Raw genomic sequence first — 14,068 nt, 5'->3', positions numbered from 1 at the left:
TAAGTAAATTTTAAAATACAGAATTAGCTAATTTTAAGTTAAAGAACCAGTTTGATGATAAAACTGACTGTAAAATCTTTCATTCGTGACTTTTACAACAACAGCATGACTCTGCCTTACTGAGTTGAAAAAAGTGACGCATTATCTTCATTAAAAAAATAACAACAAATAAAAAAACGTTTTTCAGACATTTTTCAAAACATAAAATTAAATTCTTGCTAACTTAGTTGACTATTTCTTTCTTTACATACAAATAGACTATTATATTCTTAAAAATGGGTGTTAAAATGGAGCTATTTCGGGTAATTTATGTTTATTGCACATTAATTTGTAAAGTGTATTTAAAATTATCATTATTACACTTTGTTTATGCAAATTTGATTTTGTAGATGGTGCTGTATCTTTCATTTCCGTTGACAATGTTTTATATTGCCAACACACCTTCATTATTTGACAAATATGTTACAAACATGCAGAAAAAACAAGACAAAAATTCAATCGAAATTTCTGTAAGTAAAAACTATTTAAAAACCCCTTTTTACATATTTTTTTTGTATATATCTTCATTCTCGATGTGGGAAGGTTGAATACGTGACCTAAACATAGAGTAACATCAGTTACTCCGACCCAGTCTCGAGTTGCCTTTAGCAGTTCGGGATATTATAGATTATAATTGCCCGGTAATTATGCTGCCGATTAAATGCTGGCTCAGCAGGAGTTCATACCATTTATAGCACCTTACTCAAGGGCGGTACAGCATGAGAGCAGTGGGACCTCATGTAGTGTAGCAAGTGTCTTTCCACTACATCACGCTGCCGGTTATATAATCTTTTGTAAGATTTTAAATATTTATTTTTGTTTTTACAGAAAGAAGAATTCAGAAAAGAACGAGAAATTATTGAAGAGTTTAAAAAAAGTCAATCTTTAAAACAAAATACTGAATAATACTTTGCACTGAATAATTACTAACTTTCTTGTTTTATTTAAATTGTAATGTGTCGCTTTTCCAATTTTAGATATTAGTTTAAATAGGCCCAATATATAACATGTGGGATTCGAATAATTATTATTATGAAAATACACCCAATGACGAAACTCATTTTTTAAATCATTTATGGGAGACGCATCAATTAAAAGAAGTCAACAGGATTTTGCAAAATCTTTTCAAGGGTCAAAACGTTTATCAAAACACCCTGAACGTTATCGAAGACACAAAATGCAAAAAGAAACCAAAATCTTTGGCTCTTCACATCCTGAAAATGCTCATGCAAAAATTTAACTCAACAATTTTGGCAGAATCGGAAATCACTTTAAAAATAAAACAACAAGCTCTATCTATTGCATCATATTCTCATACAACCCTAGCCTCACTGTTAATTAAAAGTTTTTGTGTAGATCAACCGAATATGGATATGGTGAAATCTCATATTGAAAATCTTCTTTATAAAGATAATTTGAAGGATGCTATATCCTTAGCAACATCTTTAAACATTCAGAGACATTTTTCGATATATGCTATGGCCGTACCTGCCTTAATGCAGAACAAATTAAGCCTAGTTGAAGATTATCTACGAGGCAATAAAGAAAATCAACTCGAAATGCTAAAAATTTTAGACGAGTGGCTTGACAAAGAATTTGACCTTCCGACATTTTGCTCAAATCATAATATACATTCTGTAAGAAGCGAAGTTTTAAAGCCCCAATTTCAAGGTAAATTGTTATCTCGATGGCTTAAACTGTTTAACAAAGAAGAGAAAATAAAAGAAATTTGTCCAAATTTATGCCACCGACACTCGATGTCTACAGTTAGATATATTCTTTACCGATATTATGATGAACAAGCCATGAGCACTGAAAATATGCAGGAATTAATTCTCAAAGCTGTTTGTAATAATGTTAAACTACAAATGGAAGTTGTTGATATTGTACAGCAAAGTTATGATGATTACGATGGCGCCGAAAAATGGGAGAGGATTTTTAACTTAGCCCCAGAACGATCTGAAAATATTTTTCAAGATAATGATGAACTATGGGGGGAAGAAAAAAAAGTTTTACCTGAAAAAAACAAAGAACAATTTTACCAACTTAGTCTGTCGTTGGCTGATGTTATATTTGTTGACAATAACGAATTGCTTTGTGATTGTGTTAAAATAATTATGGAAAAAGAAATGGTGATTGGTGTAGATGCTGAATGGGCTTTTTCAACTGATTCAAACCAAGGTGTTGCATTATTGCAATTAGCTATTCACAACAAAGTATTTCTTATCGACGTTTTCAATTTTGTGAAACAAAAAAATACAACGGTATTAGAACAATTTTTATATGACTTACTCATCTCTAAAAATCATGTTAAAGTTGGGTTTGGACTAAGTGAAGACCTACATAAATTGACATCTGATTTTTCAAGTTTAAAGCAGGCTTTAAAATCTCAATCGTTCGTAGTTGATCTACATGTAGTGGTTCGATATGCCTGCCGGCTGTACCCTGATCTTATAAAAACTATTAATGCTGATGCTGTTTGTAACTCATTTAAACCACATAGTGGGTTAAGCAAATTAGTTCAGCAAACTCTGGGTCTTGGTCTTGATAAAAGCGAGCAGATATCTGATTGGGAACGAAGGCCATTAAGGGAGTCGCAAGTTAAATATTCAGCGTTGGATGCATTCTGTTTAATTGAGATTTACAACCATCTGTCGGAGAAGCTAAAATTTTTAGGATCCAACTATACCCTAAAAAATATTCTCAATCAAAAAATATCTTATAAAAGTAAGAGTATAGGCTGTGGAAGAGGCCGTGGCACTCATTTAAATTCTGATAACTCAAACAAGCCTAGTGTATCAAAACCCTTAAAGAATATTAAGTTCATAAATGTTGCTGATTTCCATGTTGTATGTGATAATATGCTGCAAGGTTTAGGAAGACAATTAAGATGCTGTGGAGCTGATGTTCAAATTTTATCTAACTTTGAAGATCATGATGTTGCAGCTCATATAGCGAGAAAAGAAAACCGAATTGTTTTAACTTCAGGTGCCCCTTATTTATCTCTATCAACCCAAGTGCCTTATGGACGTTGTCTTGATGTACCTAATGAGTTAAAAGCTAAAGTTCAAGTTGCCCATGTTCTAAATCATTACAAAGTCAAGGTAACAGCTCTTGATATTTTCAGCCGATGTCAGTTATGTAACGGGGATAAATATTTAAAAGTTGTAGCAGATGATATGGCAAAGGTATTGAGATATAAATCTAACCCTCCTCTTGAAAACTTCTCTTCTATTCCTTGGGATGTCATCCGGCAGAATGCGCCATCGTCTGGTTCAAATGTGACATCTTCTGGAGGACCTGTGATGTGTGAAGAAGATAATAGCTCTGATGAGGATATTCTAGTAATGGGATCACCAGAAAATTCAAACAAAATATTTGAAAGTGAAAATGTAGAAAAATTTCAAGATTTTTCCAAACAGGATTGTGCTCTTGAAAATCTTGAAACCGAATTCTTAAATTTAAACAAAACAGAACCAATAGTTGTTACATCAAAACGAAAATCAACCTATTTAATAAACCCTAAATCAATTTCTCAAAATGCCAAGTTGGATTTTACAAATGGATCAATAGTATCTCATAATGACAAAGGATGTAAAGTAGTTACTATTATACAAATAGAACAGGTCCCAAAACCAGTTTGCAATCAAGTCGATTTTTTTTATTGTTGTGTTAAATGTGGAAAGGTGTATTGGGAAGGCAATCATTTTCGAAATGTTGTTGACAAGTTCAGTCATCTTATTAACAGTTAAAATCTGTTGATTTAACTTTTTTTAAACCCTTAATATATATGTGCTAACCTTTTTTGTGCTTTAGTGTTACTTTTTTATGCCAATGAGTGTTATAACTGTTTTGTGTTACATTACATTTTTTTAAAGAAAATGCACAATTAACTCTTTGTGTTTCGCTTTTTCGTTGATCGAAATAAAGATTCGTTTTTGCAAAACTCTTTCTTGATATTGAAAGCATTACCCACAGAAGTACCTTTTACAGTGACATTATATATAGCTCAATTGATGTGGATTTAAATATAGGTTACCCCTCCCCTAATTTCCGGCCAATCACAATGAAGCAATTGATCCAAGATATATGTATGTATTGTTGGCAAATTCCAATGCCATTGAAAATTTTGTGTGGTTTTTATGTTTGTCAAGAACCACTTGAAGATTTATTATAAAAAATTGCCTTTTTTCTTTCAGACCGAAATTCTCTTCTAAAATTTTTGTTATTAATCTCTTATAAATATAACTTAATGTGCAACAACAAAAAAGCTTACTTTTTAGATTACATAAAAACCTATTTTTTGTCTCTAGTTTTACTAAAAAATACTCTCTTTAAATATAAAGTTCAAATACTTTTAAAATACTATGTTATAAATATCAAAATACTAAATAACTTTATTCTAAATACCTATTACATGTAACTAAACCTGCTCTTTAACCAGTCAAAAATTACAAGTCAAATTTTTTGTCGCCTGTTCGTTGAAGAACAGACTTTTTTTATTGGAACCAAGAGTGTTTGATAAAAAAAAAGAAAATCAACAAACGCAAAGGAAAAGGTGAAAAGCGAGTTGGAATTTATATCGAGAAACCTGGCAAAAAAAAAGTGTCCAAAAAGATTTTTCGAAAATTTGAAAACACGATTTTTTTTTTTGTTGTTATCTCGTCTCGCAACAAACAAAGAAGGTGGCAACATACAGGCACTAATATCGCAAAGTAAACAAAACTCTTGGGGTAGACAAAACAGTTTTTAAACAGCCTGTGAACTTTAAAGAACGATGCCTTACTAGAAGGGCACTTAGTAACGCACAAATTACAAAACACAGCACATAGAAAAGTAAATACGAATTTTTTTCGAGCTGTTTTTAAGATTTTTTAAAACCAATTTAGACCACTAAGGCAGGTGTGGTAGTATTAAATGTAAAAGCTAAAGAATTGAAATATTTGGGAATGATACAAATGGAATGGAAACATAAAAAACTATTGTTAAAAGGTAGTAGGAAAGGGGGGGGGGGGTATTATACATAAAACAATAAAACATATATGTAAGTCTTATGCTACAGCATCCTAAATTTTTAATAAAAAAGGGTATTTTGAAAAATTTTTGGTGTTAGAATTTAGGGGGTTGAAACAAATTAATTTTTGTCGAAGTCAGGAGGGTAAACAAATACGCCACAGTGTGGAATTATTATTATTAAAGTGGGTACACAAACTGTGCACGTGCAACATGAAATCGAAAAAAAAATTCATTTTAACATAAAAAATTTGGTGGCGGCCCGTTTAAGAGCAAACCATATTCGAATCTGGTAGTTTTTGGTTATTTGGCTTAGATCACCAAGTTGTTAGTTTAAGTGCACACATACACCACTGTAATAATACCTCGCGTTAAAACACGCGATTATTAACAAGAGCATTGCAAATTTTTACAGCAAGAATATACAAAGGATTGGTCATGCCCTATGACATCACAAACGGTGGTCTGTGATGTCATGGGGGCGTACGGGCGTTTTATGAACTTACGAACTGAAAAAAAAAACAGTTTAACAAAACACAAACATTGGCATATTGGAGCGAAAAAAAATTTTCTGACGTTTTGAAACCGAATTAAACATTTGAAAATCAAAAGGAAGAAATTTATCATCGAATCCGTTATCATTTACACAGTGATTTTCTTACAACGGATTAACAAATTATATCTTTAACATTGGCAATTTTATCTTGAATTGAAGCGCAAGAGTTAAATTTCAAAATTTTTATCCCTTTTTTAACGATCCTTAATTTTTTAACGTATACACAGTGTTAATTATAGTACATGCGCTTTAAAAGTGAAGATGCAATTTACAGCAACTAAGGGGTTCGGTTGGTTCGGTTAAGCATGCCCAAAGCTGTTACTACATCAAGCTGTTAATTAATTGGGTAAATACGAACGAAGCACCAAAGGAAAACGATTTACAATTCCGATTTCACGGTTGAAATACACACGCAATAAACAAAGTTTTACACCTTAAAAGTTAAGTAAAAAAAAAACGCCCGTTTTGAACTTAGGCTTTATAACGTATTACTTATGCGCTACTTGAAGCACCCTTCTTAACATTAATATCCGTTCATTTTTTTAGTTTGGTTTTTTATCTTTTTGAAAATATAAAAAAACATTCTTTGTCAGAGCGAATTCTTAACACACAGCAGCGATTTTAAACGAGCGCAGACGTCTCTCGCAGAGACACCCCCAATTGCGTTGTATTACTGAATAATAACAAAAAAAGGTCGTGCGACCTTACAAAAAAAAGTCGCAAAATAAAAACACTGAGGAGCAGCAGAGAGTTATATACAAGATGGCTACCTAGAGCGAGCAAACAGTAGAACTGTCCTTTTGCATTTAAGGTCGTTTTTGGTGCATTAAACTGCACTGTATTATAATGGTGTCGTCGACATATTGGTGTTGTTGTGTTTAAAACCTTAAAACTTAACTTTGTCAACCAAACGTGTCAAGAAGTAGGGCGTGAGTATTTACAAATGACAATTTTTAGAGACTTTTGATAAAAAATGTTGAATTTAGAGAAATTTACAAATTTAGAATTTTTATCGATTTTTTGGAAAAAAAATTGTACGCAAATTTGCCGTTAGCACAATTTAGACCTAATCAGGCGCAAAAGCGAAGTTTTAAAGGGTTGGTTTATCTTGATTTCATGTTTGTTGAACGAATACTATTTACAGCAAGAACGTTGACAGTGCACGCGCGAAGTCGAATGGAAAAATCTTTGTACAAAAACGCTTTCGAAATACTGAGTACAATACGGGAAAAAAAATCGCGGAAATTCATTTTAACATAAAAATTGCGCGCTTCAACATTCGATCGCCCCCTAAAAAAACGCAAAAAAAAAAATAAGAACCATAAATGTAAACTTATACTCGGTGAACAATTACCTGCATTTACAAGCGAGAAAAATAAGAAAAAGGGGGAAGCTGTGTTAAAACCTCGGTTGAGGCTAAAACACAGCCCCCCAAAAGCTATAGCGCGAATATTGGCAGCGTAAAATATGTACAAAAAAACGAGGGTCGTCACCTATGTACCCTGAATACTTTTAAGTCCAAATCCGAGCGTTGTTTTGGCAGCCCCATGCGCATTTGTCACAAATCGCGCGACAATAGCACAGGGTTGATTGGACGTTGGTATTGACGTTGTTTCTTGGAGGTCTTCTTCGGTGACTGTGTCGGTGTCTGATGTAGACGAGGTTGCACCTTTGCGACGCTGTGCAAGGGAAGAACTGCCAGGTGGGGACAAGCGCAGTTTTCCAAGATTCTAAAAATCATTTTTAGTTAAAAATGGAATAAAAAAAGATAAAAAACTCCAACAATTTATTTTTTTTAGTTTTTTTTAAATTTTTTACCTTTGTTAATGTTGTGGTAGAATTATTGTTGTCATTACAAGCTAGTTTTCTTTCATAAGCCACAGCGTGAGCAGCAAACTGCGTCAGATCATGAGTTGACGAATCACGTCGCGATAATAACAATGGAGTGGACAAAGGGGTCTCCGACGGAGTACCTTTGATCCATGGATGTTCTAGTATTTGGTGTGCGTTGTATCTCGAAGATCGATCACGTACTAGGAGGTGAGATATAAGATCCTTTGCATCGTTTGAAATACCGCTCCATCTTTCTTCCGGAAAACTATACTCTCCACTCTTGATACTAAACATTTTTAAAATTGAAAAAATTTAAAAAAAAAAATTTTTAAAAGTAAAAAAAAAAAAAATTGGAAAAATTTTTGAGATGTTCTTACCTTGCAAATAGCATATCTTGGCATGCTTGGCAAGCTTCGCCAATATCCCATCCACAGTCTTCGCCACAAGCTCCAACAAATGGGGGGTGGCCGCTCAACATAATGTAACTAAAAAAAAAAATTGATTACTAAATTGCAAAAAAAAAATAAAGTAAAAAATTTCAATGTAAGTGAATTGACATTTGAAAAACGCATAAAAGCTATAGTTATTGCTATAGGCTATAAAACAAGCCCCGCAAAGAGTGATAAACTTAACCCACTTACGCAATATCAATAAAATCAGTTTTAATTGCTAGTTTACTGCATTGTACTACATAGCACCACAGCACTTACGTTATAACGCCCAAGCTCCATATGTCGCAGCGTTTGTCGTAGGACAACGACTCGTCATAAACAAAAGTGTCAACGACTTCAGGTGCCATGTACTCCGCACTGCCCACTGGCGACGACAATTCCGGCGTTCGAATTGGATCGAGTTGGCTCGTTCGGCAGCCCGACGCCAAATCGAAATCGCAAATTTTTACGGGTGAAACCTGTTAAAAAAATACAAATATTTTAATATGGACAAAGAATTTATTTTAAGAAATTTTCACGCCTACGTCTAAGAGTATTAACTTTGCAGATTGCTTTAAATTACAATAATCCAAAAATACAATAAGATTTTAACGCACAAAGGGCTTATTCAAAAACCGTTAAGTCCTGAAACCGAGTAAACAACAAGAAATTACCTTATCCACGGTCTCGCACAGTATATTTGCGGGCTTCAGATCTCTGTGTGCTATTCCTTTGTCGTGCAGAAAGGCGAGGGCATTCGCAATGTCTTTCACGACTCGGGCCGCTTCACATTCGTCGAAATGCTCACATCGTTCGATGCGGTGAAGAAGGGTGCCTGTGAAACGAAGTAGAGCGGTTAAGTAAATATACGCCCACGTAACGCCACAGTTAGTAAATAAAATCGAGAATAGCGTATTTTTCCATTCCGACCGAGCGAAAACTTTGTGTTATCGCAAAAGCTGTGATGACAATATGGTGTCATTATGCACAAGATACCCGCTTAACCCTTTACGCGGCGATCTCAAATTAATGTGGTTCATGCGAGTTTATGTCAAATTGTGTCATACAACACAATATAAATCTGCGAGCGACATTAGTTTAGATCGATAATAGGCCTCCGTTAATGGCATGTCGGAGCACGCTAAGGCTGCCTTTTTTCTGTAATGATTACAAGGGCCTTGGTTCAAATGGGTACAGGCTAAATAATAAGCCTAAATTATTTAAGATTAAATTCGACTTGATTATGAACGATGGAAAAAATCGGATTTCGTCTTTTCTATTTTTAACCGCTGACCTGAGTGTTTTCCTCGCGAAAAAGAGATCGCCTGTTCGTGTTTTTAAAGAGAAATGACTAACTCAAAACAATTTATTTTAACAGAAACGCCGTGAAGACGGATTAAATGTCAGCAACATGAGCTAAAACGAGCGAGAATTTTAAACACAAAAGTCTATTCAAAACAACAATCGTTCAAAAAGAGATAAGCTCTATTCTCTCGATGCAAAAACCTTTTTCTTACGAGCAATGACGTGATTAAAACTCAGCTGATCCGAGACTAAGCCAGCGAGCTCTGAAGAATGTCTGTAAACAACTTTGCTCCCTTTTTCTCTTTTTCTCTATCTATCTCTCTCTCTCATTCTGGTGCAACGGAATTATATACGGTGTTGCAACGTGGCAATATTGAGGTAAGCTATCTGTGTAGTGGTGCAACATCGACAATAAATCGAATTCCAATACACCGCGTGTTATATTACAATATAATTAGAACAGGAATGCCGCGAATTTCATTATAACTGCTTCCAATTTTTTAACACGAACCGAAAATTTTCAAACCCGTTTTTTAAAATGTCAAAATAACGTTTTGTGCTCTAGCCAATAATCATAAAAATTACTAACTCTTGACAAGAAAAAACTGAACCTCAAAAATGCAAGACACTTAAGCTGCGTACGCAAGAGGCTTAAAGCCTTAGCATAAAATACGTAGTTTTATAAGTTAATTGCGTATTAAGATTTTTCGATATTCATATAGCCAGCGGGCAAAAGAATACAGTATCGTATGCATGTTAGTTATAGAAATATATATTTCGTACTAGCGCTATGCTGTGATTGGTTTAAATTGTAGAGGGGCGTAAATCGATAATATGTTGTTTATCATTCATTGCCAAACCATTGACCTAAATTAATCGACATAAAAACTACAAACTTCTGAATGATTAAAGATGAGGAAATACAAGTTCTATAAATACATTATCGATTACATTTGTACATATATAGAGTTTTCGATTAATAGTCACCTATGTTGTGTAGGATATAGTGTAGCGCAAAAAATGTTTTTTTACACATGATTAATTGTCATTTGACACTGTAGTATTACTTAATGTGTTTTTCATGATGTAATTTGTAGTCATTTTTTTTCACAATGCAACTACCCTAATTGCATTAGCGCATATGCTTTAACAAAATTCTACATTTGATGGCTGGGCTTTTGAACAATTGGGCTTTACTGTGAAATTAAAATTAAACTGAAGTGCTTTAAATATTGTGCTTAATGGCAATTGGGCTTATAACTCTTTGTCAAGTAGCCAATCGTAACAGCGATATCAAAATTGGTATTATGTTTATATTTTTTCCATAGCGATTTCAAAAAATGGTTTCAAGAACAGCCGAGTTGTGTTTCTTTTCAATTTTTAAAGAAACACAAGATCGGTGGTGAGCACTGTGCGATAAAGTGCTGTCTAGGACTGAAAAGTAGACTCAAAACGTACTTTAACAAACAAGGGCGAAACCACTTGACAAAAATAAAGCGAAATACAAAGAAAACAAAGGAAAATTAAATTCTCCCAAAAATTAGCAAATTGAATTGCAGATTTTTAAAAATCAAAAAAAAAGAAAAATGAATTTTTGATTAAAGTTGATTCTTACCTCCATACATTTTCTCAAACACGAGGTAGAATTTTTCGTTGTCTTCAAAATACTCGATTAATTGTAAAATATTTGATCGGCCAGCGCATTGGTGTAATAATTCGACTTCTTTAAAGACTTTCATACGGCTATGTCCTGCTACATGCTTCTCAATAATCTAAAATTCAGTAAAATCAAGTTTTAGATAAAAAAGTCGCAAAAAAATGTAAAAAAAATTAATTAATTCTATATTATGACAAGAGGCTACAGGTTGTTTAAAAAAAAGGGCATTTAAAAACATGGATTTATTTTTTTTTAACAATTTTTACTTAAAAATATAATTTCAGATTGTGCCATTACCTTAACTGCATATTCCTTATGAGTATATCTGTTAATACAAGTCCAAACTCGAGCATACGCCCCCTCTCCTAATAAATCGTCTGTGATGTAATAAAGATCATCAAAAGTTCCGTTGCAGAAACTATCAGCAGCTCGAGTTCGTCGCTTCTTGCGACGGCGTTGTCGTGCGGCTTGAGCTGCGACCTTGAAAAAAATTAAAATTAAAAAATCCGAAAAAAAATTGTTTTTGATTTTTTGTTGAATTTGTAAAATTGTTCGTGTAGGTTTTTGTTGAAATTGGCCTACTAAACTGACATAATCTGTGGCATGATTACTGTTTAAACAATCAGCGCAAACAGTTTATGTATGCTTTGGTGTCGTAAAAAGATTTAACCTTCCATCGAGTTCCTGTATTTATTTTACGACTTTAAACTTTATAGTCTACCCGCTTTTCGTTTTCCCGTCTATAATTTCCCCTTTTTTAGTTTTACCAGTTGGTTTTTGTGTAGCCTTATATACACTAAGTCATTTTCCCTTTCACAATTTCCCCTTTTCAAATTGCACCATGAGGGCATAGCACACCGGGCCTAATTTGGCATGGCCAATAGATTAAAAAGTCATTAAACATGTGCAAATTTGAATTTGTTAATCTATCTACCTGCATTCGTTTGCTGTGGTTTATTTCAATAGGGTTGGTTTTTGAATCGGCGCTGGTTTTTTCATTGTCATTAGTGGCGGTAAATGTTGAATTTAGATTTTCATCTGTCGCAACATTTTCATCTACAAAATAGATCAATTTTGACAACTTATATTCAAATTTATTTTGCCACAAAAATTAAAAAATAATTTTTTGCAAAAAAATATATTAAAATTTAAATAAAATATGGTATATACCAACTGACAAATACCAACAACAAATTGAACCTTAAATATTTAATAAAAATTTAGTATTACAAAAATTAGGTGCAACTTTTTAATTAAAAAGTAACTTTTTATTTAAAAAAAAATTTTTTGAAATTTTTTAATTAGAAAAAAAACAACATATTTTTGTATTTACCTGTTGGATCAGTTGAAATGACCAAATTTTCCGTTGCAGCATCGTTACTGCTCCCACTCTTCATCGAGCAATCGTCACTGCTTAACTCACTTGGACTTGTAGAAGTGGTGGTGTTAGAATCCGACGACTCCTTGCTGACATACATTTTCAGGCGAGACGATGATACAATAGTAATTTCTTCGATGTAGGATTTCTTGATATATATTTCTTCTTGCGATGATTTAAATACTTTCTTTGCTTTTATTTAGATAGTTCTTTGGTAATGAGGTAGATATTGCACTGTAAAATGTAACACAATTAAAATTTAGAACCAAACTGTCACGCTGCCCGATTATAATAGATTGAATAGGCTAGTTTATTAATAACGTCTATTTAAACTATATTTCAGACTATTTTAGTTGATTGTTATTTTGCCAATTTTAAGCTTATTTTTTAACAAAAAGAATTAAAAGACCAACAACCAGACAATTAGACAGCACACAACAGGACAATAAACATTCAAAAAATTCAATAATCAATAACTTCCTTTCATTCATTGGTTTTCTAATTCTCTATACAAAAACGTATCTATTTATATAACAAATCATTTAAATCAATATAATTAAAATCCTGAATTGTGTTTTTAACGAAACTGCAAACCGCATTTAAACCATCGAAAACTTTAAAACAATCTACTTTTTCGACCAACCTTTTTCGGCGAAGACTTTTGCAATTTAGAAAGTTAAAAAGATGATGATTGACCGATTAATTTTTGTGTTATCCTGGCGGGGTAGTTAAATGTGCTGCACTTTTGATCTAAATATTTCATCCAAACGTATACTTCCACGGGGGGTGGTATAGTGTCCTTCTTAAAGTAACAGATAAACTGTTCTAGCAGCCAAAAAAACTTTACCGTTTCTAATTCACTTGGTTCTCCTACTGGATTTTCTGATAACATATAAGTGGAACGTTCTAGTTTGGCCGAGAAAAAGGCAGCGCGGTCGCCTTTCTCTTTCATTCTCCTATCCTAATCGACTTCCTCTTTTAGTTTCTTTTAAGTTCTCTCTTTTTTTCTCATTACTTACGCGAGAGATTTAATTTCCGGGCTGCCCTACTAGAATCACACCACCGCGCTCGTTCGGTCTCTTTCTTTCTCTCCGCGAAAACAACAACGACGTCACAAAATGAACTCGAGATAGGCTAAGCGCTGCTTTAAGCGAACGCGTAGCCTGGCTAAGCCAACCAAATTTAAAAGTTTTAAACATACACAGTATCACGACCACTTTGCGTGGTCACGTGACCCACTCTCGAAAACATTTCCACTAAGCGCGTTTGACTGATGCAATAACAAACAAGCTTACCTAATCGAGAAAATCGTCGGACTACGTTTTTAATACCACGACACATTTTAAACAAATATTTTGTACGATTAGTTGACAAAAAATTTTAAGCTTTTTCGATTAAAATGTCAAGGACAATGATTTCTTTATATAGATATTTCCTAATATTGACCAAATATAGAAAACTGAAGCACACATAAAAATAGCTTGTATAATGTCAAATACCACCTCTATATTTAAACTTTCAGTATAAAAAAGGTAATTCAATTTCAATTAATTAGATAATTAATTGTCACAGAAAATAAATTAGGTTGATAAACAAATTTGGGTTATTCCGTTTGCGTGGTTTATAAATCAATTGCTATATCCGAAAAATAAACATTTGACCAAAAGTCGACCCCTAATTTAAGTAAATAAACCTATTAATAAATTCCTGTGTGACTTTTATAGCATTTTTAAAACCCAAACCGCCCACCTAAAGTGTGTAATTAATTCTAGTGTGCAAAAATTACCAAAATTAGATTGTAATAACGGGTAATTAGATATAAATATTGTTTGCGCGTATTTTAGGATATTTAGGTT

The 14,068-nt window shown here is 33.2% G+C and overlaps 2 protein-coding genes across 2 annotated transcripts; one reads left to right on the top strand and one right to left on the bottom strand.

Moving 5' to 3' along the window:
• Positions 1-135: 135 nt before the first annotated feature.
• On the top strand, positions 136-3,876 carry LOC145745270 (exonuclease mut-7 homolog). Its single transcript, XM_082563290.1, has 3 exons — positions 136-302; positions 390-509; positions 868-3,876. Exon 3 carries the CDS (start codon positions 1,047-1,049, stop codon positions 3,789-3,791), a length of 2,745 nt encoding a protein of 914 aa, XP_082419416.1. The 5' UTR covers positions 136-302; positions 390-509; positions 868-1,046; the 3' UTR covers positions 3,792-3,876.
• Positions 3,877-4,508: 632 nt separating this feature from the next.
• Positions 4,509-13,077, bottom strand: LOC145746201 (MAP kinase-interacting serine/threonine-protein kinase 1-like). The gene is made up of 10 exons (XM_082564415.1): positions 12,856-13,077; positions 12,168-12,446; positions 11,769-11,890; positions 11,132-11,314; positions 10,793-10,949; positions 8,547-8,707; positions 8,152-8,351; positions 7,819-7,926; positions 7,427-7,727; positions 4,509-7,338 (listed from the first exon to the last, which is right to left on the bottom strand). Exons 2-10 carry the CDS (start codon positions 12,310-12,312, stop codon positions 7,102-7,104), a joined length of 1,614 nt encoding a protein of 537 aa, XP_082420541.1. The 5' UTR covers positions 12,313-12,446; positions 12,856-13,077; the 3' UTR covers positions 4,509-7,101.
• Positions 13,078-14,068: the final 991 nt, after the last annotated feature.

The sequence above is a fragment of the Corella eumyota genome, chromosome 3 (assembly GCF_963082875.1).
Source record: "Corella eumyota chromosome 3, kaCorEumy4.1, whole genome shotgun sequence".
Taxonomy (NCBI): domain Eukaryota; kingdom Metazoa; phylum Chordata; class Ascidiacea; order Phlebobranchia; family Corellidae; genus Corella; species Corella eumyota.
Note: the sequence above shows the minus strand (reverse complement) of the source record. Positions and strands in the feature narration are given on the sequence as shown.